The following is a 23096-nucleotide window of genomic DNA, read 5'->3' as shown; positions in this document are numbered from 1 at the left end:
TAACAATGCAATAATTGTGAACATGTTGAGGGAGAGGAGGAGGAGAAGAGAGAGAGATTATACTCAGGCAGATAATATTGATAGATAAAGAGAGATAGAGAGAGAGAGAGAGAGAGGGAGGGAGGAAAGACATCACAAACGTTATGGACATTGATGGAACAGTTTATTTTACATACAAAATCATAGCTGCGTGATTTTACAGCATGCAGGCGTGTACTCAGGATGAAAAGGAATATGGGCGAAAGAGATACTGATTGCGAACATACTGCTTACAGATGTGACATAATGAACACATCGGCTAAATACAGATTCGATTTCAGTTATAATTATGCCATTGATAAAAGCACGGGACTGTGCAGAGCTGAGAACGTTACATTCTTACGAAGATCACATTCACGCAAACGGGACTTGCAGTCAATCTTTAAAAAAAAAAACATTGTGACATAATCAGGTGATTCATTGCTCATTTTTGCGGGTAATGGTTACTTTTGATCATACTATATTTTTATTTCAACAGCGATACTGAGAGTAATCAAGCCGCCTTCTACGTAACCAATGAAATTCAAGTAAAGAATATCGTTTACAAAAAATTGTGCAAATTGATGCAATCAACCATAATTTATAAGGCAATGACACTTTGGTGATTTTCTATTCAGTACGTAGATAACAGTAAAGAATGTTGAACCGCTTACGTATAGTGCCCTAAATAAGCACTTAGAATGTACTGTTTCGTTTTGTAAAACGCAAGTACGTGTACAATGAAAGGATTGCAAATCAACTTGTGTATATTATGATTTAACATTGCGCAAATTATATCTTATTTGTAGAAAATACATAAAAACGTAACTCTAATTTCAGAGTGGGTTGATGCAGAAGCATTCCTAATTTTTAATCACAGCCTATATAAGTAGCTACTGGCTGAATAAAATCAAATGCATTGAATCTAATGACACTTCACATACATACAGCAATTTTGCAAAGCACAAAAAACTTCCACAGACAATTTTTAGGAGAATCCATAATCTATATACGTGAGAGAGCCTTGTTCTGCACCAGCCTTGTTCTGCACCAGCTATCATGACGGGGGTGGGGGGGGGGGGAGGGAGCATTTAAAAAAGGGGTGAGAAGACAGCCACGAATGCGGAAAGAGAGAGTTGTGTAAGATAAAGGGTTTGTGACTCGGCGGAAGTACAATCATAGAATAATTGTGACAGGAAACGATACGAGATACCAAAGAAAGAAAGAGTTCTGGTATTGGACACGCACTTCCCTCTCAAATACCCAGGCCATCGGATCCGTTTCCAAGCATTATCAATCCTTATGTACCTTTTACAGTTAGATTTTGGGATGATCCGGCGCTGAAAGTTGAGAGCCCAACGCTTATCTCCACAGTGCAGTAACGATTCAAGATTATCCAATCGTTCCTATTTTGGAAGTGTAGTGTAAAGCTCCGTCTAATTTTGATTGGCATCTTGTTAGGTGCGTTATCCTTCTTTGCCAAATTGGTGGGGGTTAACAAGACATGGTTTCATTTTTTTTTTGTTGGTGTTTTTCTTTGTCTGTAAATTGAACACACACGAGCCATTAAGTGTTTACAATTATTCATTAGGCAACTTACAAGACATACGGGTGATGAGTGATAAACCAGTGGCGGATCCGGAGGGCGGCGCAACCGGCGCACGCCCCCCCCCCCTTTATTTTTCGTAAAAAACAAAAAAAAAATAAAATAAAAAGAAAAGAAATGAAATCCGGAAGTGGCACCAGAGATATTAGTCACGCCCCCCCCCCTTTTTTACAGAATTCCTGGATCCGCCCCTGTAAACTATAGTTGTCCGAAGGATACATTTAATACAGAAACTGGAATTGTAAGAATACATACCCTACAAATAGCCGCGCTCTCAACTTTTTTTTTCTAACCCAAGGCCCACTGTGGCTCTTTTATTTTCTCTCTTTTTTTTAGGCCCAGTTACATGTGTAGATCGAATACAAATCTGTTTTATATCTATTTTGGGGAGACATCGCGGCCTACTGGTTGAGAAGCACTACTCTATAACAAGACATCATTGCGTCTGAATTTCAAAATAACTGAACGGCGTTTATTGTAGGTCTACCTGAAATTGACGTGATAACGAGCATCCTATAGTCAAGTTGGAATCCGTTAATATAGTGCCGCGACCTTAGAATAAAAAAGATGGCACCTGTATATACATTGATACCAACATTACCATAGCGTTTGATATACTGATAAAACGAGAAAGTTAATGTTTCAGGTATCAACCAGAAGTTTGGAAGTTGGAAGTGCACATGAATTTCCAGGGCGCCATGTATCTCGAGCCTCTTGGTTCAGGTCAAACATGTCGCACAATATTAAAAAATAATTGGATTGCCTAAGATATGGCATAAATAGGGTGTACAGTCAATATAGCGGACTTCAGAATATGCAGGCATTTACGCTAAGGTGAAGGTATAGTTTGTTCTCATAGTACATAGCGAACAAAAAATAAAGATGATGATGTGCATGTGATGTGTGTTATCGGAAGTATACAAAGTGCCCCAACTCCGGGTTTTAAACGCTTATATTGCGAGGAGATTATGGGGCCCATGGCCATGTGTGTGGTAGTGAACAACACCTTAGGTTGACTCCGGTTTACCTGTTGTAGTGAAGCACATCCAAAAGCCATACCATACAATATGAACCTGGTTGTCGTCTTCATGTCATCTTGAAATTGATCTTCATTCACTATTAAGGTTGACACCGGGGTAACTTGTGCAGAAAGTTGCCTTCAGTAGGGTTGACACCAAGGTCTTTGACACCAAGGTACTAGGTGACGAAAGTCGTCTTCGGTCGCTGGCAGTGTCAACAACAAGGTAGGCCTACTTGGCGTCATAAGTCGCCTTCAGTCGCTTGCAGGGTTGACACCAAGGTAGAGTAGTTGACACCAACGTACTTGGTGTCATAAGTCGTATTCAGTCGCTTGCAGGGTTGACACCAATGTAGTTGACACGTAAGTACATGGCGTCAAAAGTCGTCTTCAGTCATTTACAGGGTTGACACCAAGGTGCTGGTGTCAAAAGTCGTCTTCAGTTGCTTAGCAGGAATGACACCAAGGTATAGTTGATACCAACGTACTTGGTGTCGAAAGTCATCTTCAGTCGCTGTCGGGGTTGATCCCGCTGTACTTGGTGGTCTGCCTTTTCATGTCCTTGGTGTGGGACCCCACCTGGGTCTGCATCTCTTTGCAGCACCGAATCAGGAGGATCATGAGGACGATGTTGATCACGAGCATGACGAAGACGCCGACTTCGATCAGCGTGAATCGCATCTTCGCCCATCGAGACTTTAAAGGAAGGGGGGGGGGGGAGATCGAGAGAGGCAATTAATGATGAAGATATACCCCGCAATCTCGGGATTGAGCAGTAATGCATACTCATGATTTTTTTTTTTCAAGTTGTGAATTATCTTCTCTGGTGTGTGTGTGTTTTTACTGGCTAATAGTAACACTGTCAAAAAGAAACAAAAATACAACTACATTAACTGTACAAACTCACATAATTCAGATTGTAAAATTTCACGATATAAAAATTAAGTTGTTTCTCTTACATTATATTGTAAGAATAATTTGCAAAGCAGGAGTAATACGACAGAATAAGTCGGGCTCAAACAAAAACAAAAGCAAAACCATGATGTATATTCCTGATTCGAAACCCCACGTACAGCTACGGTTGCACAGTTCAAGTAGCAATTTGCTTCGAAATAGTATGTAAGAAAAAGGAAATAACCATGCAAAGTACACAAACAGTGGCTGATGGAAGGAAGAAAGACCACACACTGCCACTGACTGCACAGATCTTACATTGGATAAAAATAAAGGTTGAAATCGTAGGTCTGATATTTTGTTACTATCAGATTTCAGTGAATACATGGAGTAGCTACACTGTATACCTACGGGTGATTTTTTATCAGTGGGTATCACGTGGTCTGGCGGCACTTCCCCCTCCACGGATCCATCCCTGTCGCCCGACTCGTCCGCGCCACGCCTTCGAACGGCGTTCACTGGCAGCTGGGCAAGAGATTCGCCGAGCTGTGTTAGCAACACGCCCCTGTCATCGCGAAGGGCTAATGGATGCTGCTCTAAAGACACTTGCTGAGAAGCTCCATCAGCTCCAGTCCTTATCCCTCTATCATGTGGCCGAGCTTCAGAAGTCTGAGAACCTGCACATGATAAGGATATTGCAGCAAGCTTCGTTTCGTTGGCGACATTAGAATGTTTCGCAGGCATTAGATTTGCAAAGAGAAACTCTCGATCATTAAATTTTTAAAAGAATCATACATGTATATAGATACAAAACATACAACATCATAGATTATATTACATTAAATTATGTGGGTGGGTAGATCCAAACGGGAAAAATCCAATGCAAGGCCTATTAAAAAAAAATCTTGGATTATACAACTCTGTATTATTGATATGATCGATATTTGACAGAAATCGATTCAACTGGGTTTCAGATCTGAGATTGATTGGGATTTGGGAGGCTGTTTTAGACTTTAAACGCTACACACAATGTGCTGTTTCTCATGAACAAAAAAAGAAAGAAATAAAGGATATACACTATCTATCTATCTATCTATCTATCTAATGATTTCTTTTTGTCTTTCTTTATTCTTTTAGATCTGGGTGCCTTTCATACGCAGGGTGCAATCAATGCAAGATGCGCGGGATAATAATTGCACTGACTATGGCAGTAGCCAGGACCAAAGAATTCGTAGTTGTGAATATTCAGCTCACTATACAATTATCGATTCATACAATAAACCCAACATGATAAATACAATGATTACGAAAGTGCTCTGTTAACACTCTCATTACCATAAGCAAGTTATTTGTATCTCGGATGGTCCCGAGGTGTATAAACGAGTCCATGGGTTACAAAGTAATATGGAAAGAACATGCATCGAGTGCGAATACTCACCTAAAAAGCACAATGCCAAATATCCGACGCACAATATTAGGACTGCACAATTTCGTTCTATGAAAAGTATCATTTCGCCAAAAGATTACAATAATAGTCCCTTTCGAAACAGAATAAACTCTAAAGACAGTGCTTAGATCAAAAAGTCGCATTGATAACCACGCAGTTTTATGGTATTCGCTGTGAACGCGCATGATTACGCGCATCAAGTCAATTGCGCTTACCGAACGCTCTCCCTGTCCACTACTAAAGAGACAGTAGGTGAAGATATCGAAATTTTGTAAGGAAATTGTTAAATAGGCCTATTTTGTCAGATGATTTAATACAGAGAAATTAAAACGGCATCACAAATACAGTCAAATAGCTGTATTATTTGTATATGTCCATTAGAGGTACGTGTAATCCGGTGGAAATTATCTGAAAGAAGGTCTTTGGCATGATACTATAAGTACAAAGGTATTAGGAAGTTTTGCTGGTTAGGGCCTATATTGTTCTTTGGCATTGGTAGTATTGGTAGGTGATGCCTGGTTCAAAAGAAATACAGTAAATTTATTTAATTGGGAATGGAAAGCATGGTTGTGTCTGTTATTTTGTTGTGTCAGACCTCAGTGTATTGTTTCCACTGTATTAGTCCTTTGTAAGTATTCATGAGTTGATGTTTGCGTGCTCAGGCTGCAGGTGGTGCCTGTAACCTTCCTATATGTACATAAATTTGTGCTTTTATCTGACAGAGTATGAATATATGCGTTCTGCTTTAGTAAGTTTTAATGTAACCAAACTATGTGAACATTATTTTTGCTAGATTTAGTCAAGCTGATTTGGCCACTGCCATTCTGTACATATTATGTTGTTTTCATATTTTCTTTCTGTTTTTGAACTCGATTTTTTTTTACACACCTCAATGTAGGGGTGATTGAGTTAATAAACTACAAACTATAAACTACACCTTTTGATCACTCCATCTAGAAAGGGCAAAGACAAAAGTAAAGTCACCTGATAAAGGGAAGGGCTTTCAGTGACAAACGGAGACGAAATGAAATTACATATACATTTATATGCGAACATAATTGCAGTGTTGTGGCAGTCGTCACAGCCCATTGTAATTCTTTATAACAGTACAAAAGAAAAGTGGAATGGAGTGAACGAAAGGAACACTGAAGCCGGGTCATGGTTAAAAGTCCACGATACATAAGAAGCATCAATAGATCTTCTGTAAATCAACAAGAAGTCAGTGCAATATATAAGGCAGCTCACATCCAAGTTCAAAAAAAGAAGTAGAAAAACAATGAACCGATGACAAAGAATATTTCCAAATAAAGCTATGGCAGGCTTCTGTTTTATTCATAATTATACGAGGCATATACTCATCACGTATCAACGGTACAATATTGAAACACATACTTATTTTAAACAAGAGTATTATATTGTGTCACCAGAATCAAAACCTACAACTATCTCTATCACAGCCTGATTCCGTTGAAGAATGGCAAAGAAGACACACGGTCAGAAAACAATGCACTGTATTACGAAAATAAGGAAACTGACCTAAACATGCAAAACAGAGACGTCTTGTTTTCAAACACATTAATATGGAAGAAAATCTAAATCACATTATCACTTCTAATTGTCATCACTTTATTGATAAATCACCAAGGACAAAAATTACGTAATGTCATTAAATTGCCATTTCATATCATAACTGTAAACATAGAAATGAAAATCATAAATAATATATACATATCCAAAATACAACATAAATAAACGAAGAGGAAATTTTGATGTATAATTTATTTAAAAAACCACAACAACGACACTGAGAAGCCCGTGAGCTACTAATTTACGCTACCTTAATTTAGCGAACTTGACAGTCTTTATCCTCATACACCCCTGCCTTACTTGCACGTCAGGTGATGCTGATGACTGATATAATTGCTTAAATGGTATACACAAGGATATGATGTCACAAACACAGTCCAGAAAGGGTAGGGCCCTGTTTCATAAAGCTGTTCGTAATGTTACGCACGACTTTACGAACGACTTAGATATGGCAAGCCAAGTGGGTTTCCTAATCATTGTTAATTTCAATAGGTAAAGTGGAAATTTGCAGATGGTAATGATTATTCCTACAATTTTACACACGCTTTTAGTTGAAAGTGCAATTTTGCCCCAATGTAGATGAAATATTGACATACAGTCGTACTTTGTTAAAACGTAAATGAAAAAAATGGGCACACATATTGGCACTTCATATTCCAGTCGTTCGTAAAGTCATGCGTACGAACAGCTTTATGAAACAGGGCCCAGGACTATCGCGGACACCTGCGCCTCAAACGATCAGCTAGCGGACGAGGACTCCACATTCCATGGTTACTCTGACCATCATTGTTATGGTTGTAGCGTACACTGGACCCGATAGGTGAAAGATTTTAGCATGCAGTATCAGCATGTTTAAGGGTACAAAGCGGTGCATACTATACAAACATAATATTGCCACCCATTATAACCTCTCATCGTCATCAATCATCCTCATCGTTATCCTCTTCGTCATCATCTTCCTCGTCATCTTCCTCCTCGCTGGGCTCACTGTCGGGGTTGAGGCCGACGTATTTCCTACCGTACCGCTTGGAGTCCTTAGCCACACCCTGGGCCTGTGTCTGCCATCCCTTGCACGTCTTCAGCAGACACACGCACACGATGATGTTGATGACGAAGACAATGGCGATGGCGAACTCGAGTATGGTAAATTTGAACTTCGACCACCGCTCCTGTAAGACATCAAAAGCCAGTTGCAAAATTGGCCAGAGAAAAGTTGCGCAAAGTCATGTTATCAATAACGGTTTATGCGGTCATGATTAGCGTATCTATCAATTATATTCTTAGAATGTATACATAAGAATGGACATTTCACATGGTATAAAGTGGATTTTGGAAGGATAATCATTTAAACATCATCCCTCGATGTTCCATAAAAATTATGTCACTTCAAAACATGAATATATCAGTCATGAAGCACTTCAGAAGATGCCTTCGTAAAGTAAAGACGATCTATCCTTCTAACAAGTCTTTCAGCCTGTATGGCGTTTCTCATGGAAGGCATGCTTGTTCTGACTTGGATACAAAGTACCGTTAGTGCACCAGTTTTCAACAGGACCCAGATTTCGACACCCAGCAGATAATTCTCATAAAATTTTATACTCAATACAAATGTCCGACTTCAGCAATCAACCAAGTTATCAATCACATTTCTAGTCTTATATAAACACCGTTTGTCACTTGTCATCATAATCCGACGGTAGAATATTTAGGAGAAAAGCAACACAGTGTCAGCAGAAATGTTAATGTCAGCCATTTTTAGGGGTTCAAAACAATATGACGCATTTTGTATACATCGCCGTAAAATTAAATTCACCCGTGCCGGTTATCTTGCTTTAGTATCAGTTTGTTTGCCAAATCTTGATGTTTGATATCATAATCGTCTTTAGTAATATCATGGCTGAATTTGTGATAAATGAGCAAACTTGTAGAAAGAGTTGGCTTTGAGAATGTGGCACCAGATTTCGACATTCCCATATCAAGACACGTTATAGAGGAAACAACAAGTTCTAGCGCCGGTATGATTGCTAGTTTGCGTCCACAATGCAGTGTACGCGTACTGTACGCGCCATGTGATTTCTGTGTGATGCGCGCTGTGATTGTGTCGAAAAATGATGCTGGGTGTCGAAATCTGATGCCAGCGACGGCGTGACGGAAATCGCTAAAATTGAACACGAGTGCATTCAAATTGGAATTCGTTTAAGGCATATTATTATTGGCCTTTGTAGCTCAACTTCATGTCGAAATTCTGAGGTAAAACGGTGCAGTATTGATGGTAAACAAGGAAATGTGCTAAAGTGTCGAAAACCGGTGCCCTTACTGTACAACATTCATTTTCGTTTTCTTATCCCGCGTTCTGATCCCCTGTAGAAGACAATATTACAATATAATTGATTTATAAGTAAATATACTTACATAGGGCCAATAAGATTTTGAAGAAACCGTTTGCCCTGGTGCCTCATCCTCGACTTCATCTCCCGTCCCCTCCTCATCTTGCTCAGCAACCTCTCCCCGCAAGAATCGAGTCAACGTTGGGCGTGGCAGATCTGACAAGACGTGTTCAATTGACCGGCCGGCCACAAAATTGCCTGCAAGTACAAGACCTAAAGATTGAGAACGTAATGTAACAAAGAAGCTCAATTTGAAGAAAGAAAAAATACTTGAAATACTGCTTTATATTTTACATATGAACGCCATAACAAGAATCGCATCAGTGAAATTCGCACCCATTTCTTTACACCCCTGCAACATTCATTATGATAATACCTATTTATGAACATGCAGGGTTAATTGCTAATCCCCATTCGGTTCTCTGGTCTCTTGATCACCCTGTGATGTCATAATTACGCGTGATACCTTTCCAACACACGGAAAGTGAGTGAGAAATCAAAGAATTTTGTTTCTGTTTCAGGTTGGTCAAACCGATCGGTCAGATGCTTCATAATTAGTGATCAAGAATTTCACGCATGCAATTGTGGAATACCATCCATTACTTAAACTGCGGTACGATTCACAGTGTGCAAGCTGGGACTCACCAGTAATTGCTAGGAAGACATGCAGTACTGACATCGCATACACCCTCAGTATTCAAGCGCGGAATAACATCTTGGTTTTGGCTGACCATAATAGGCATAATATTGCCGGTTCTTGGCTCAAGTAAGTAGAGTCGTTCTCTTTGGTTTATGACAATGTTGCATCTGATCCCAAGCTAGCTATACGCTATCACACGTGCTACAGGGCCTGCGCGCACATTTTCTTTCCTTGCTGCGCGTCTATATTGTGTCTTATAAGACACATGATGCGCGTACGCGGCAGTCATAAAGCAGAATGATATTCCCGTGTCATATCGGGATTACAACTTTGCCAGCTTAGCTCCCATTTGGCTCCACTCCTCAAACAGGTAACCAAGCATATCCCTTCAAACAAAAGCCAAACTAATCAACGACACATTTTCTCCAACCCTGACCTAACAGCAGTGCCAAACATGGACCCTGACTGAGCCACTTGAGGAGAAATCAAATATTATACTTATGAAATGAGATGCATGAGAAGAACAATAAAATGGAAAGTGACAAGATAGGGAATAGCACCATGGGGGGGGTGTTTCATCAATTTAGTCAGCACTGACAAGTTGTCAGTCTCTGACAATTTCAGCAAAATCCTTGGTTTTGATTGGCTGAGATGCTCTGGTCACTGACTGTTACCATGGTGATTGTCAGAGACTGACAACTTGTCAGCGCTGACAACGTTCATGAAACGGTATAAAATGATGGGATCAGCACCAATCCCCTAACACGTCAAACAGGAGAGAAATAGAGATGGTTCGGACATGTTGCTCGAATGGGCACCGCATCATCTTACTTTAAAAGTTACATAATTTATTACATTTATTCTAACATTTCTACCCGACACCTCTACAAAAATTAGTTTCCAATCATCAATATCACCTTCCTTTAAATACAACTTTATGATTACCTCCCGCCATATTTATCTCTCTCTCTCTCTCTTTTGCTTTTAAACAATATGAAAATAAAGGTTAGTGTTTCTACTTCTTGTCTAGAAGAAGAGCAAAATTTATGACTCAAATCCAATTTTGAAAAATTCAGATCAGTGCCGTGTAGGGCATTGGTTTACATAAAGCAATAGCGCCCTCATCAAGAAGCCAGAATTATCTGAAATGTATTCAAAGCATGTACAAAATATTCCCCCAAAACAAAGTGCTCCATCTGCTCGCGTATTGTTAAGTACATATTCAGCATTTTAAACGTTTCCGTTTTTTTCTTTTTATTGCTTTTGTTTTAACGAAAAATAAGGGGGGGGGGACGCACCCGGTGCGCCCCAGCCTGGATCCGTCACTGCAAACAATATAAACAAATAGTGGAAAGATTTTTACAATATGCAGCATTTAATTTTCCACTATTGATTTCTTCAAACTCTTTCCAACTAACCGTGAGGTGTGATTCTTTTCGTGTTTGTAAAGTAATATCGGGTTTTCTCTTCTCATTCCATTTTCTCCCTATCCAGAACATAAAGATAAGTTTTATCACAAACAGGCCTGACAGCCATTTTTAAATAAGTCCATCATCAATTCAATTCAATTCAACTTTATTTTCATTTCCATTAAATAAACAGGGAAACTTATATACAATGTATTGACAGAACATATTTGTAATAATTTCAAAAACCTACATTAACAAAATACATGTGATCATGAGTAACAACATAATTGCATTTTAGGGTATATATACATATGCATAGTACAAAGATGGGAATGGAAATGGAGGGTCCAACTAAAATGCCATGCTTGTACTATATGGGACCCTCAGAAAAACATAAGAGAACGAATAATGACTTCATGAAACTACAAACAAATATATGAAACAAAATCAAAGAAACCAATGTCAACTGACATAAAATGAAATAACAGGAAGGAACGAAAAAAGGGAAAAAAAAGACAAAAGACAAAAAAGACCCCCCCCCCCAAAAAAAAAAAAATGAAACTGCAACACACGCCATCGTGGACACAAGCAAACTGGATTCCATGATGTAGGAGTAATAAGACTCACCCTTGAATGATATTGCGAAGAATTGGGTACATATACCGGAAAGAATGCAGGAGAGCGGACATATAAAAAGGAGAGAACAGACAATGATTTACGGTTCAATAACAGTAACATCTGATGAGAACTTATATTAATTTGAGAGATTATTTTACTCTAATAATAGAAAATAATATTGATATGAAATTGATTAGTGCATATAAAAGAAGGAAAGATAACGACTTGATTGAGATAATGAAGCAAACCTAATTCGGTTGTATGTTATAAGATTTCAATAATTCAATATTCTTGAAAGAATTCAAAGTTCTTGCTGTTACAATATCGTTAGGAAGTGAGTTCCAACACTATGGCCCATCGTAGATGAAGGTGTTCTGAGCCAGTAGAGTTCTTAAAAAGGGCAAATGAAATTCATTCGATCGCCTTGTTGGATAATTTGTGAACGGATTTATTTCTTGGAAACATTGTTTCAAATTTATTTGAAATATATTTCAAATATATCATCAGCTATATAGATAAAGCAAAATACAATTTTTCAAGTGATACCTCACTTGAAGCATAACATGGAACATTCTGAAGTTATTATTAGGAATATCTAATATAATTTTCTTATCGTACGTTCCTTATATTTTTTTTTTAGCAGCTTTAATCTCGTCTTCTATTTTTTTGTCTTTTATCTTCACTCCACGTAATAAGTTTCTTTCTTTCCCTCTCTCTCTCTCTCTCTCTCTCTCTCTCACACACACACACACACACACACTCTCTCTCTCTCTCTCTCTCTCTCTCTCTCTCTCTCTCTCTATTTCTCTCTCCCTCTCTGTCTCTCTTTCTCTCCTCTCTCTTCCGGCATGACAGCGACTTAGTGTAGGGATTTGTTCAGGGTTTTTGTTTCGGAATAGTTAGGTTAGTTATAGGTCTTTTGTCTTAGTTTCTTTGTTTCATCCTTTTTCAATGTATATCAGTCAATCAATCATATTACGTGTGGGGGGGGGGGGGGAATGCAGCCTACAAGCTCAGCTTTTTAGCATTCCTCCCCATTTCCAACATTTTCGTATACTTAGAATTTTTCTGTAAACTTATCCTTTATTTTGTATTATGATGAAATTTATGTACTTGTATTCAATTTCTGTAATATATTTATATGTTTTTGTTGGAAATGAAAAATAAATGAATGAATGAATGAAATGAATGAATCGCAAATATCTCAACGTAACAAGAATGGACTTTGAAGTCGTTTTGCAATCGAAGCCTTTTACGCGGCATTACGCGGCATGCATGGTCATCACCACACAGCTCCGTTAATATTCTTTGCAGACGAATCATCCTTGTACTCCTTGATTGCTCGAACAATGATATAGCAGAGACATAGGAATCTCTTTGTTGTAAAGTCTGTCTTCGCTGTAATTTTTTTTTTTCAATCCAATCATGCCGCATTTCCTTTGCTGGAAGGCATGGAATGACACGCTGGTCTCCTAAGGCGTCGATTAAAACTCCTACATTCCGATTACTGTTTATTGATTTTTATTTCTTGTTTTTTTGATTTTCTGTAGTGGGAGTATATCTAACACGCAAAATCCCTATAAACGAATCACGTCACAGCCATCTTTGACCTTTTTACATAAAAATGAGCATGTAAGTGCGTGTGTGTGGTCATGTCATATGAACCAAACCGAAACCTTCAACAAGCTTCCTTTCTAGGCCTATACTGCGGCTGGTGGTAAGCTGAAGTCTTGACTTTTGATAGATACTTCCAGTGAGGAATCAACGAGTCATAAGATTTGCCGGGTTTCCCCGGCAATAAAGCAGAAGTGAAAGTTATATTGCGGTATAAAACAACGCATATAATTCTAACGGAGATGGAGCCTACATAAAGACCAGTTAAACTCCAGATATTTTTTATCAATATGTGAAAAGAGGTTGCCGGATATATCATGTCCGGTATTTTGATCGGGCAGGGATTTACATTCTTGTTGACGTAATCCGATAATAAACCAACATAATGTATTGTATGTATGTATGTATGTATGTATGTATGTATGTATGTATGTATGTATGTATTTATGTGTGCGTGTGTTAGTTACAATGCGTATATGGCATACAGGTATTTCTTTGTTATATTTTCTTTTTTTTAAAAGATATGTAATATACAAAATGAACATGTTATATTTTGTATCTATATCCATGCACTCTAGAAGGGAGTATACGAAGAGAAAGAGTGAGAGAAAGATAGAGGCAGAAGAGATGACAAAGAAGAGAGAAAGAGAGAGAGAAAAAAAAAACGGGGAAAAAAAAAGATGACAGAAAAGATACAAACAGAAATATACCAAGAGAGAGATAGAGACAGAATAGAAATGATAGATAGAGTCAGAGAAACATAACGGAGGAAGAGAAGACTCAGAAGAGAATAAGTGAGAGAAAGAGAGGGTGTGAGAGAAAAAAAAAAGACAGAGGAAGAACAGAGGGTACACGAAGCATGCAGCGAATCAATATCACGATAATAATTATATGAATATTGCAATGACATACAAACTGACTCTTTCTGATCGTGCCCAGAATGGTTCGTCAATTGGATTATGAAAAAAAAAAAATGAACACGAGCACATCTGTCAGTATAAAAGACTTTTCTGTTCATGCTCATACTGAAACCCCGGACTGGCCTTATTATTCAGTTACTCGTATAACTCGTTCTTGAGCCATATTAATTGGTCTGCATGGGGGAGAGAGAGACTTAAGGGTGATTCAGAAGATGGATATTCACTCTTCTGCTTCGTGATCAGCCGGCTGATGTACTTTGCCCCAATTATCGTAGATGTACAGTATGATATAATCAGATATGATATAACTGCCATTTGAATGCGCCCGTGTCTCACGCGTATAAGCTCCTGCAAATGTCAAGTGCTGATACACTTTCAATTATTCTTGCTTACATTCACTTGTAATGATGCATCCTCATCTGTACCTTGATTCACGTGTTTGTTGATTCACGTGTTTGATGAAAAATCTACTACATATATAACTTCGCAAAGTGTATCGAAAGCGGTTTCGTAAAGCATCCAATTTCCGTTTTTATTTGGGAATATTTGTGAACACAGCTGTGAATTAAGAAAAGTAAAGAAGAGGTGTAAAAACGAGTATGTATATTTTTATGAACAGGCTTCTTAAATCTATTAGCTCACTTGTAATCTTTCACCGGGGATTTTTGCTCTGGAAATCCCCGTACGTACGTGAACAATGTGAAATGTATTCAGCTGGGACATCCGCAAGCTGTGGTGGATTTGGAAAGTGAAACGGACATTTCTTGACGGGAAGCAACTCTCATTATCAGCATGACTCTCAAGATCTAACACATTTTCATTTTTATGTTTATTTCCTCTGAAAACTATACAACACAGAGGTGACATCATTACTGGATTCAAATACACAAAGTACGATCATTTACTCGTATAGTCATTCGTTTTTGTAGTCATTAGTCTTTTTAATACAAAATACATATTGTATTGATAAACTTTTTATTGCCTATCGCACATCACTGGAAGCGACTTGATGTATTGCCAGCAATTGCCTCATTCTACGTTTATTGAATATAGGACATTGGTTCTTACAGGATACACATGTAAATTAATATCCCAGGTTTTAGTCCGAGAGATCACCAAGCAATCTGACGGATGACATTATTATGCATGTCACAGTTTGACTGCTTAGGTTCCACCAGAAGTCGCTGAGTATTAGCAAATATTGTCAACTTTGATTCAAGCATGATGTTGCTGTAATCTATAGTAAAAGAGAGAAAAAAAAAATCCTGCCGTTAAGGAGTGAAATACTAGAGTAGTTACTGTGTATCAGTATACTGACTGTGATTTGTTTGTTAACAACAACCCTGTTTTTTGAGCATTAAGAGAAATGCTCATGACCATAATCCGTATGTGGAGTCTTATCAAGAAAATAATGCAAACTTTTAAACAACACATAAATGAGGGTTCCATGAAGCGGTTTTCTTGCACTTGATCATCTGAAAATGAGAATTATCTCCTGCCACTTTCAGTGGGTTTTCCCTTGTCAGATTTTCCCCTTGTCTTCCAGCCAGAAAGTGGTTGAAAACTTTTTCAAAGCGTGGCAAAGTGTTAAAAAACAACAAACAAACAAAACATGGTCAAGCATCTAAAAGGGTGTATCGCTGTTGCAAGTGAGGTAGTTACATTGTGTGTGCATGTTCCGTCCACACAGCAACAGGTGCACTAGACTCTGTTAGATTTAGAATAATTCTTAGAATACCCAATAACAGTCCCTCTGATTACCCTCGTTTACCGTTACCAGTATTCCGAAAATACTAATTCTGTCATTAAAGGGAAGATAAACCCCAAGAGCAATGTGGATTGCGTGAAAGCAGCAACATTAGTAGAACACATCAGTGAAAGTTTGAAGAAAATCGGACAATCGATGCAAAAGTTATGAATTTTTAAAGTTTTGGTGTTGGAACCGCTGGATGAGGAGACTACTAGAGGTTATGACGTATGAGTGGACAACAATACCAAGAAAATATAAAGAAAATTCTACAAAAATCCATTTTTCATGAAAATTACAAATTCCATCAACTTGATAATGACATATTTTAAGGGTAGCAATTATTCCCCCTGCTTTCTGAAAGAGGTTGGTCCATTGCTCTTTCATGATTCTAGAAAAGTGAATTTTTTGTTGAATTTCCTTTATATTTTCTTTGTATTGTTGTCCACTCATACGTCATATCCTCTAGTAGTCTCCTCATCCAGCGGTTCCAACACCAAAACTTTAAAGATTCATAACTTTTGCATCGATTGTCCGATTTTCCTCAAACTTTCACTGATGTGTTCTACTAATGTTGCTGCTTTCACTCAATCCACATTGCTCTTGGGGTTTATCTTCCCTTTAAGAGGAGGTGATACTTAAATCTGATGATAAAGTCGATTAGATACAGTGAAACTAAACTAACAGAATGGGTGCATCCTGAAATGATTTGACATCTGACTTCTGGTTGAGCTCAAGGACTCGGTTGAGGAATCCGAATTGATATGATAATCATAGAGAGAGAGAGAGAAAAAAAAAAGCGTTCGTTTTTCTGATTGCAGCCAGTGAAGTTTCATTTTTCCCTCATGGAATCGCTTTTGTCTGAATCTCGTCGAATCGCGACTCGGGCGTGCGGTAGTACGTGCTGAACTCCCTCAACGCCTCGTCCTCCATGATTCGGGGCGCGATTACCTCGTGCTTGCGCATGCGCTCGACGTACTGATTGAAAAGGGTGAGGGATTTGGGGAAGCCGTCGCCGCCGAGCGCGCTGCCAGCCGTGGCGCGGTAGATGAACGGCCAGAGGGAGTAGTCTACCAGACCCGGAGCCGACCCTGTCCAAAAAAATGAAAAAAGAAATAGAAATCCTTAGCAAAAGAATCCCTGACTATGACAGGTTCTTATAAATTTAGTAGGACATTATGATTAGGGATACTGATAGGAGTAATTATCATTAGCATCAATCACATACTAGTAGATTCTTTGATATGCTGTTTCGTCGCACTTAAAACACCGAGAAAAGTGCTGTCTTGATATTAATTGTTAAGGTCCCTCAACACTTCCACAGGGCCGAATGAAAAAGGATTCATTAAGATAAAAAAAAAAAACCTGTTCATGTCATTTAAAGCTTTACAAACAACAAAAACTCATATAAGAGATAAAGCACAAAAAGTAAAAAAAAAATACTCGTAATTATGATATTTCAAAGACAAACCCATATGAGATGTTTTGGTGTGCTGTGAAATTTATAAGAAGAACAAGCAACCATTTGGCCTGTGATTGCGCCTTCCCGGTATTTCATCTCCCAGTTAATAGCAGTAGGGACATGATAAAATGTCACAGAAAATTATTATTATCATAAGGATAAGGACAATTACAAACTTGAAAGATTTGGAAAAAGAAACTGTAAACAATTCCAGATCGCTCTGGTATGATGACGACCTGAACACAGTATACCGGTAGCTATTGACGAGTTTGTTAGCAAATGAATATTAATGAATTGATGAATTTAATATATTTATATATCTACATATTCATATATTTATATAATATTTATATATCTATAAATTTATATATCTATATAATTCATATATCTACATTACTGTATTACATATTTAGAATACAATCACGTCTTTATGATGGAAGGGCCGTTGAATCTTACCGGAGAAATATGGCGTTCCCCTCGTCTTCAGTTCCGCTTCGAGCTCCTCCACCCGCTTGATAAGCTCTGCCTTCAGTTCAGCGTTGGCTCCTTTCTCCTTGGCCGACTTGAACATGGCGGGAACAAACTGTCGGGGAAAAAAGAGAGAGAAAAAAGGTAATTCCTGTTTGATAGCTCTGCAACTGTCTTCTTCAATTCAAAATAATTTTGCACATACCGAATAAAGCTAGACCGGGAGCTCAACAACCTCTGAGTCCATCATATGATGTACTACGATACCTGAGTGACCCGCATCTCGTCATAGTTAAGGATTATCATGTTTAAATCATACTACTTTACTGAAATTCTATGAAATCCCACTCACATAAAGGAAAAATGCTGAAGATTCTAATGGAACTGCAAGTCCGTGATTGATACCGGAAATTTGCACCTATCAATCGCGAACGATGCGGAAGAGGTGGGCTCTAAGGAAGGGGCCCGCACCTTACACCCTGCGCTCATATAGACAAAGCACTTAAAAGATGTGTGCCGGTGGCCGTGATGATACTGATAACACGTATTCCTTATTTTAATTTCAGATTAAAAAAAAAACTGTTCATTTTTCACCTCAATTTGCTTGTTTGTGATAACCCTGCACAGTTTCACGCGTACTAAACATAGTCACAGGGGTAAATTTTTGTTCAGTGCACTTGTAGCAATTTTACGTAGGGTGACGATATCATAGGGCCCCTGACGAGGGGCGGATACCTCACTATACATTAACTGAAGACATTATAATATTATCACAAACACCATTTTTTTCTTAAAATCACTGGGCACTGTATCTCGTTGACCCGTTGGCCCACGCCGTACCTTGCCTCCGAATCTCTGGATTAGAAGCTTGTCCCTGGCGCGACTGTAGGGATCGGCGGGCAGCTGAGGGGCGGTCTTCGGGTAGAGCTCGTCGAGGTACTCGCAGGTGACCAGCGATTCCTGAATCAGCTTCCCGTCCTGCTCGAGCACGGGGACGAGGCCGTCCGGGTTCTTGTCGAAGAACCACTCGGGCTTCTGGTACGTGTTGACGTTCACCAGCTCGTAGCTGAAGCGAGGAAGAATGATGAAAAATTAATGCCGGGAAGGAAGAGAAAGAACAGAGAAAGATAAACACAACATCATTGTTGTACGCAAGTATAATTCGTGTCCGCATATGTGTTTCCACAATAGTTAATGATAAATAATTCTCGTATATGAAATCAATATATTACGTATACATATTTGTCATACATTTTTTTTTTCAATTTCAGCGGATGTTGCACTTCGCAGAGAACATCATTAGATTATCCGACTCAAGTTCATAATTTAATGAAATTTAATGGCTCATCAAAGAGGCATTCACACAGTGATATCGATTCAAGGTTTTGCATCACTACAATTACACTTGCATCAAAATATTGTGCTGTTTTTAAAATCAGTATATTACACCAGCAGTATATACAGAGATCGTACATGGTGATGGGTAGATGAGTAACCACAAAAAAAAAAATAATTGCCAGCCAGATCATGCAACCCCCCCCCCCCCTTGCTAAACCTCAAACAGGGGTGGCACGAAGTCCACCTATGTCATAAAGTTCAAGTGGATTTTGCTCGCCTTCCTACCGAGTACCAGGCCTTGTGTTACTTCAGTGTTATTTCGTCACACATCACTGTGCTGCGGATCATTGCCCCCACTCCTTTTTGACCTTTGGAGTGACCGAGACGCGTTGACCAAACACTGCACGTGTTTACTTAGTCATATAAGAAGTACAAAATCTGTACGTGTAAGTGAATAATATTGTTGAAATGAATTTGTTCGTACATATTAATAATGGTACATTCTCCGTAAATCCTCTACTTCCTTGACCCCCTCCCCCCTCAATACACACACACACACACACACGCACACGCACATACACACACACACACACACACACATAAAACACAACAAAAAGGAATCACTGTATGTTTATGGAATCATATTCAGCGATTTTACTCAAGGATTGCATTGCGCTGCTCACTGGATTAAACTTGACTCTCAACCTTCTATTGATTTTTTTTTTTTCAGAGCACAGAATTCCATTGAATGGATGTATAGATTGCTCATATAAAAACAAATTCACATTTTGCAAGCATTAGTGTCACCACCATTATCTTTGTCATTGCCGACACTATTGTCACTACAGCAGGGAGGTGGAAGAGAGATTAAAGTAAACTCTTGGCACTTGGTGTCTTGAATGACATTAAGACTGGTTACGTCTCCGTTCTGTACTCAAGATGAATTCATATAGCTTATATATATATATATGCTCTAATATGCTCTGCTTTACAGCATTGAGCACTTTTCAATCCTCAACAAACTACATATTCCCGACGGATATATACCAAACGGATATATATATATATATATATATATATATATACTCCTAGATGGGTCATTTGGAAGACATTTCCATTTGTTTTATATGCAAATTTATTATTACATGTTCAATGGCAGTTTGCGCAATGGAGACACGAAAATTGTCTCCTTAATGACCAGTTGTCTCCCTAATGAAGACACTTCCCCCCAATATGTCTCCCTAAGGTGCCAACTAGGGATATATATATATATATATATATATATATATATATATATATATATATATATATATATATATATTGAGACACATTCATGCAACTACTTTTCCCCCAACTCACTCTATTCCTTTTGCTGCCAAGACCAGACGTGTTCTCTCTGCGAACGGACAGAAAGCCATGCTGTAGAGGCGGAGCACTCCGGGGGCAAGAGGGGGTATCGCCTCACCTGGACATTACAGACACATGATACACACTTCATGTATGCATAGATTGTTTATCGAGTACTTCATGTTTTACAAACTCCGTTCTTCAGTATAGATCACTCTAGTGTATTGCAGCTTGTCACTCATGCAAAGTCTTCAAAGAAACGGTGCAATCACTTGGCCTGAAGAAGTCCACAGGAATGGATGAGAGCTAGCCAGCAAATCACTAAATGTTGGTATAAGCCTTAATCTTATATATTCAAGTTTTCATATAGTTTCTCTCATCATACATTCATTCGTACATACATCATTTTATACTTTGAGACTTGTACTTCTTACAAATTGTTAAAAACAATATATAATGTGTCAATGTTTACTTTCTATAATGTATTACCTTTAATTTGATGGAAAATATATATTTGAAATGAATTAAATAGATTCCCATGCATAGATAAAAATTAACTGTGTAAAAGGGTGTTACTAACTTACAGAGAGAATGAGATGAATATGAACAATGAGGGGGGGGGGGACTTTTGGGAAGGGAGAAGTAAAGTTAAAGAGACCATTTGCAATACTATAACAGCATACGATCAAATCAAAATCACATCAACACTTATAGAGTCATAAACAACACTTATAGAGTCAGACCAGTTCAGGTGTCGCCGAACGTTTGCTTTATTCAGATCACCTTCGTTTGCTGTTATATATATTTTCATATTTCTTGATAGCAAACGTAATCACAATTTCACAAACGCAAATCATTCACGTTTAGATTAGTGGTATAATCAGGTCCCTTCAATAAACTATCGATAGCTTATACCTCAAAGACATCATCATTCATTTATAAATTATGTACTATGTGAGAGCCATCTTAACTATTGCTTACAAACCACTAAAACACACATACATCAATAGGACACTATCAACGACACGATTTCACCAAGCAGTCCTTAAATTTGGATTATGACTGAATCAGGTAAAATGAATACTTTCCTAGAATTGATCATAGTTTTTACATGACTGATGATCATACCCCCGCAGCCAACGCTATGAGAACCTATGTATCAATAATCATCTACTGCAAGTGATAGATATCAAAGAAAAGTACACATCTGTTGAATTCAGCAGAATTAAACAACTTGAAAAGAATGAGAAACATGGAGATTTTCTGAAGGAAATAGCCTACCTGTCTTATAGTGATGTGACGGCATGTTGATTATGGATATGATGCTAGACCTCTCACACTGCGGAGTCTGTGTTGTTACTCAACGAACGGCGCTGCTTGAGTGACCGGCGTGTGTTTCTATACCAGCATTTATAGGATCGACCCATGTACCCAAGGCCAGCTCTGTGTACACACGTTTCGCCGAGTCATTTGCCATATCGCCAGTTATCAAAATGAAATACCATAACAATGGGTGTGCGTGCGGGCATAATTACTGTTTGCTCAGTGTAAAAATCTGTCACAAACAGAAAGACTCCTAGTCACTTCGTGTAGAATGACGAAGCAAAAAATGTCAACATTATGAAATTCCTTAGGGCCTATTGTGCGACGAAAATGAACGATGCGATTATCCAAAGAACTATAAAGCAAGGAGAAGACCCTGGGAGAAAACTCCTGACAAATATGCTATCTTCGCATTGTCGCCGACACGCGAGCCCAGCTCCGCGCTTGAGTGCACACATCGCCATTTTGGTACATGTATTTCACAGATTTTATTGAGGAGGTTTTACGATTTGCATAGGCCTTGTACTCTATAAAAAAGTCGAGTGAAAATATTTACTCATGAAGGAGTGAATACAAAAAAGAGTGAAATTAGAGTGAATTTTGAGTGAAAATGTTCATTTTCACTCGTTCTAGAGTGACCTAAGGGATCACTCCAAAATCTTCGAGTGATCCCTGAGGTCACTCCAAAATGAGTGAAAATGAATATTTTCACTGAAAATCCACTCCAATTTCACTCTGATTTAACTCTTTTTTGTATTCACTCCTTCAAGAGTGAATATTTTCACTCGATTTTTTAGAGAGTACGCACATAACAGAAGACATCTTTTTGAAAGAGGGACTTTCCCCCTGTTCTTTTTCTCCGATAGGAGGCTGAGAACTTTTAAATTCTACGCCTCTTCATGGCATTGTACAAACGTGTATTTTGGAACCCATGTTTGCAAGATAAAAGTAAGAAAATTTATCAAAACAGACCCAGCTTACTCATGATTCTAAATGTCTATTTCAGAGCAATATGAAGAGAACTTTTTTCCCCCTTTGTCCATTTCAATCATAGATGCTTGTGGAATGTGAATGCAATAGACTTTTACGCTAAGATGTTCCCACAACACACCTCTGACCACGGTAGGATTGTCATGTGCATTCATGCATGACAATCCGACCGTGGTCCATGGTCTTTCCTACTAAATCAAAGACAACTAGCCATCAATTCATGGCCGGCAGAACCGGGGGCAGGGGGGCTGGGACTGGGACCC

General features: G+C 38.5%; 2 protein-coding genes across 3 annotated transcripts; both read right to left on the bottom strand.

The window, feature by feature from the left end:
- Positions 1-6300: 6300 nt before the first annotated feature.
- On the bottom strand, positions 6301-9735 carry LOC140237681 (uncharacterized). 2 transcript variants are annotated; one of them, XM_072317609.1, is made up of 3 exons: positions 9603-9735; positions 8983-9170; positions 6301-7739 (listed from the first exon to the last, which is right to left on the bottom strand). In XM_072317609.1, exons 1-3 carry the CDS (start codon positions 9634-9636, stop codon positions 7491-7493), a joined length of 471 nt encoding a protein of 156 aa, XP_072173710.1. In that variant the 5' UTR covers positions 9637-9735; the 3' UTR covers positions 6301-7490. The 2 variants fall into 2 exon arrangements, with proteins under 2 accessions (XP_072173710.1, XP_072173711.1); XM_072317610.1 differs by having other exon boundaries at positions 8983-9155; positions 9603-9729.
- Positions 9736-16703: 6968 nt separating this feature from the next.
- LOC140237682 (glutathione S-transferase omega-1-like) lies at positions 16704-21891 on the bottom strand. Its single transcript, XM_072317611.1, has 5 exons — positions 21802-21891; positions 20533-20638; positions 18676-18901; positions 17824-17950; positions 16704-16996 (listed from the first exon to the last, which is right to left on the bottom strand). Exons 1-5 carry the CDS (start codon positions 21824-21826, stop codon positions 16749-16751), a joined length of 732 nt encoding a protein of 243 aa, XP_072173712.1. The 5' UTR covers positions 21827-21891; the 3' UTR covers positions 16704-16748.
- Between the last annotated feature and the right edge of the window lie 1205 nt (positions 21892-23096).

The sequence above is a fragment of the Diadema setosum genome, chromosome 14, assembly GCF_964275005.1.
Source record: "Diadema setosum chromosome 14, eeDiaSeto1, whole genome shotgun sequence".
Lineage (NCBI taxonomy): Eukaryota > Metazoa > Echinodermata > Echinoidea > Diadematoida > Diadematidae > Diadema > Diadema setosum.
The sequence above is the reverse complement of the archived record's forward strand: the minus strand, read 5'-3'. Positions and strand labels throughout refer to the sequence as shown.

Excerpts from the sequence above, each read along its gene's own strand:
- LOC140237681 (XM_072317609.1), bottom strand. The coding sequence starts at position 9,636 with ATGTCAGTACTGCATGTCTTCCTAGCAATTACTG. Across the intron at positions 9,171-9,602 it reads TGTCTTCCTAGCAATTACTG|GTCTTGTACTTGCAGGCAAT; the intron begins GTGAGTCCCAGC and ends CTCAATCTTTAG. Across the intron at positions 7,740-8,982 it reads CAAAATCTTATTGGCCCTAT|GAGCGGTGGTCGAAGTTCAA; the intron begins GTAAGTATATTT and ends GATGTCTTACAG.
- LOC140237682 (XM_072317611.1), bottom strand. The coding sequence starts at position 21,826 with ATGCCGTCACATCACTATAAGACAG. Across the intron at positions 18,902-20,532 it reads TTGGCAGCAAAAGGAATAGA|CTACGAGCTGGTGAACGTCA; the intron begins GTGAGTTGGGGG and ends TCCTCGCTTCAG. Across the intron at positions 16,997-17,823 it reads GGGAACGCCATATTTCTCCG|GGTCGGCTCCGGGTCTGGTA; the intron begins GTAAGATTCAAC and ends TTTTTTGGACAG.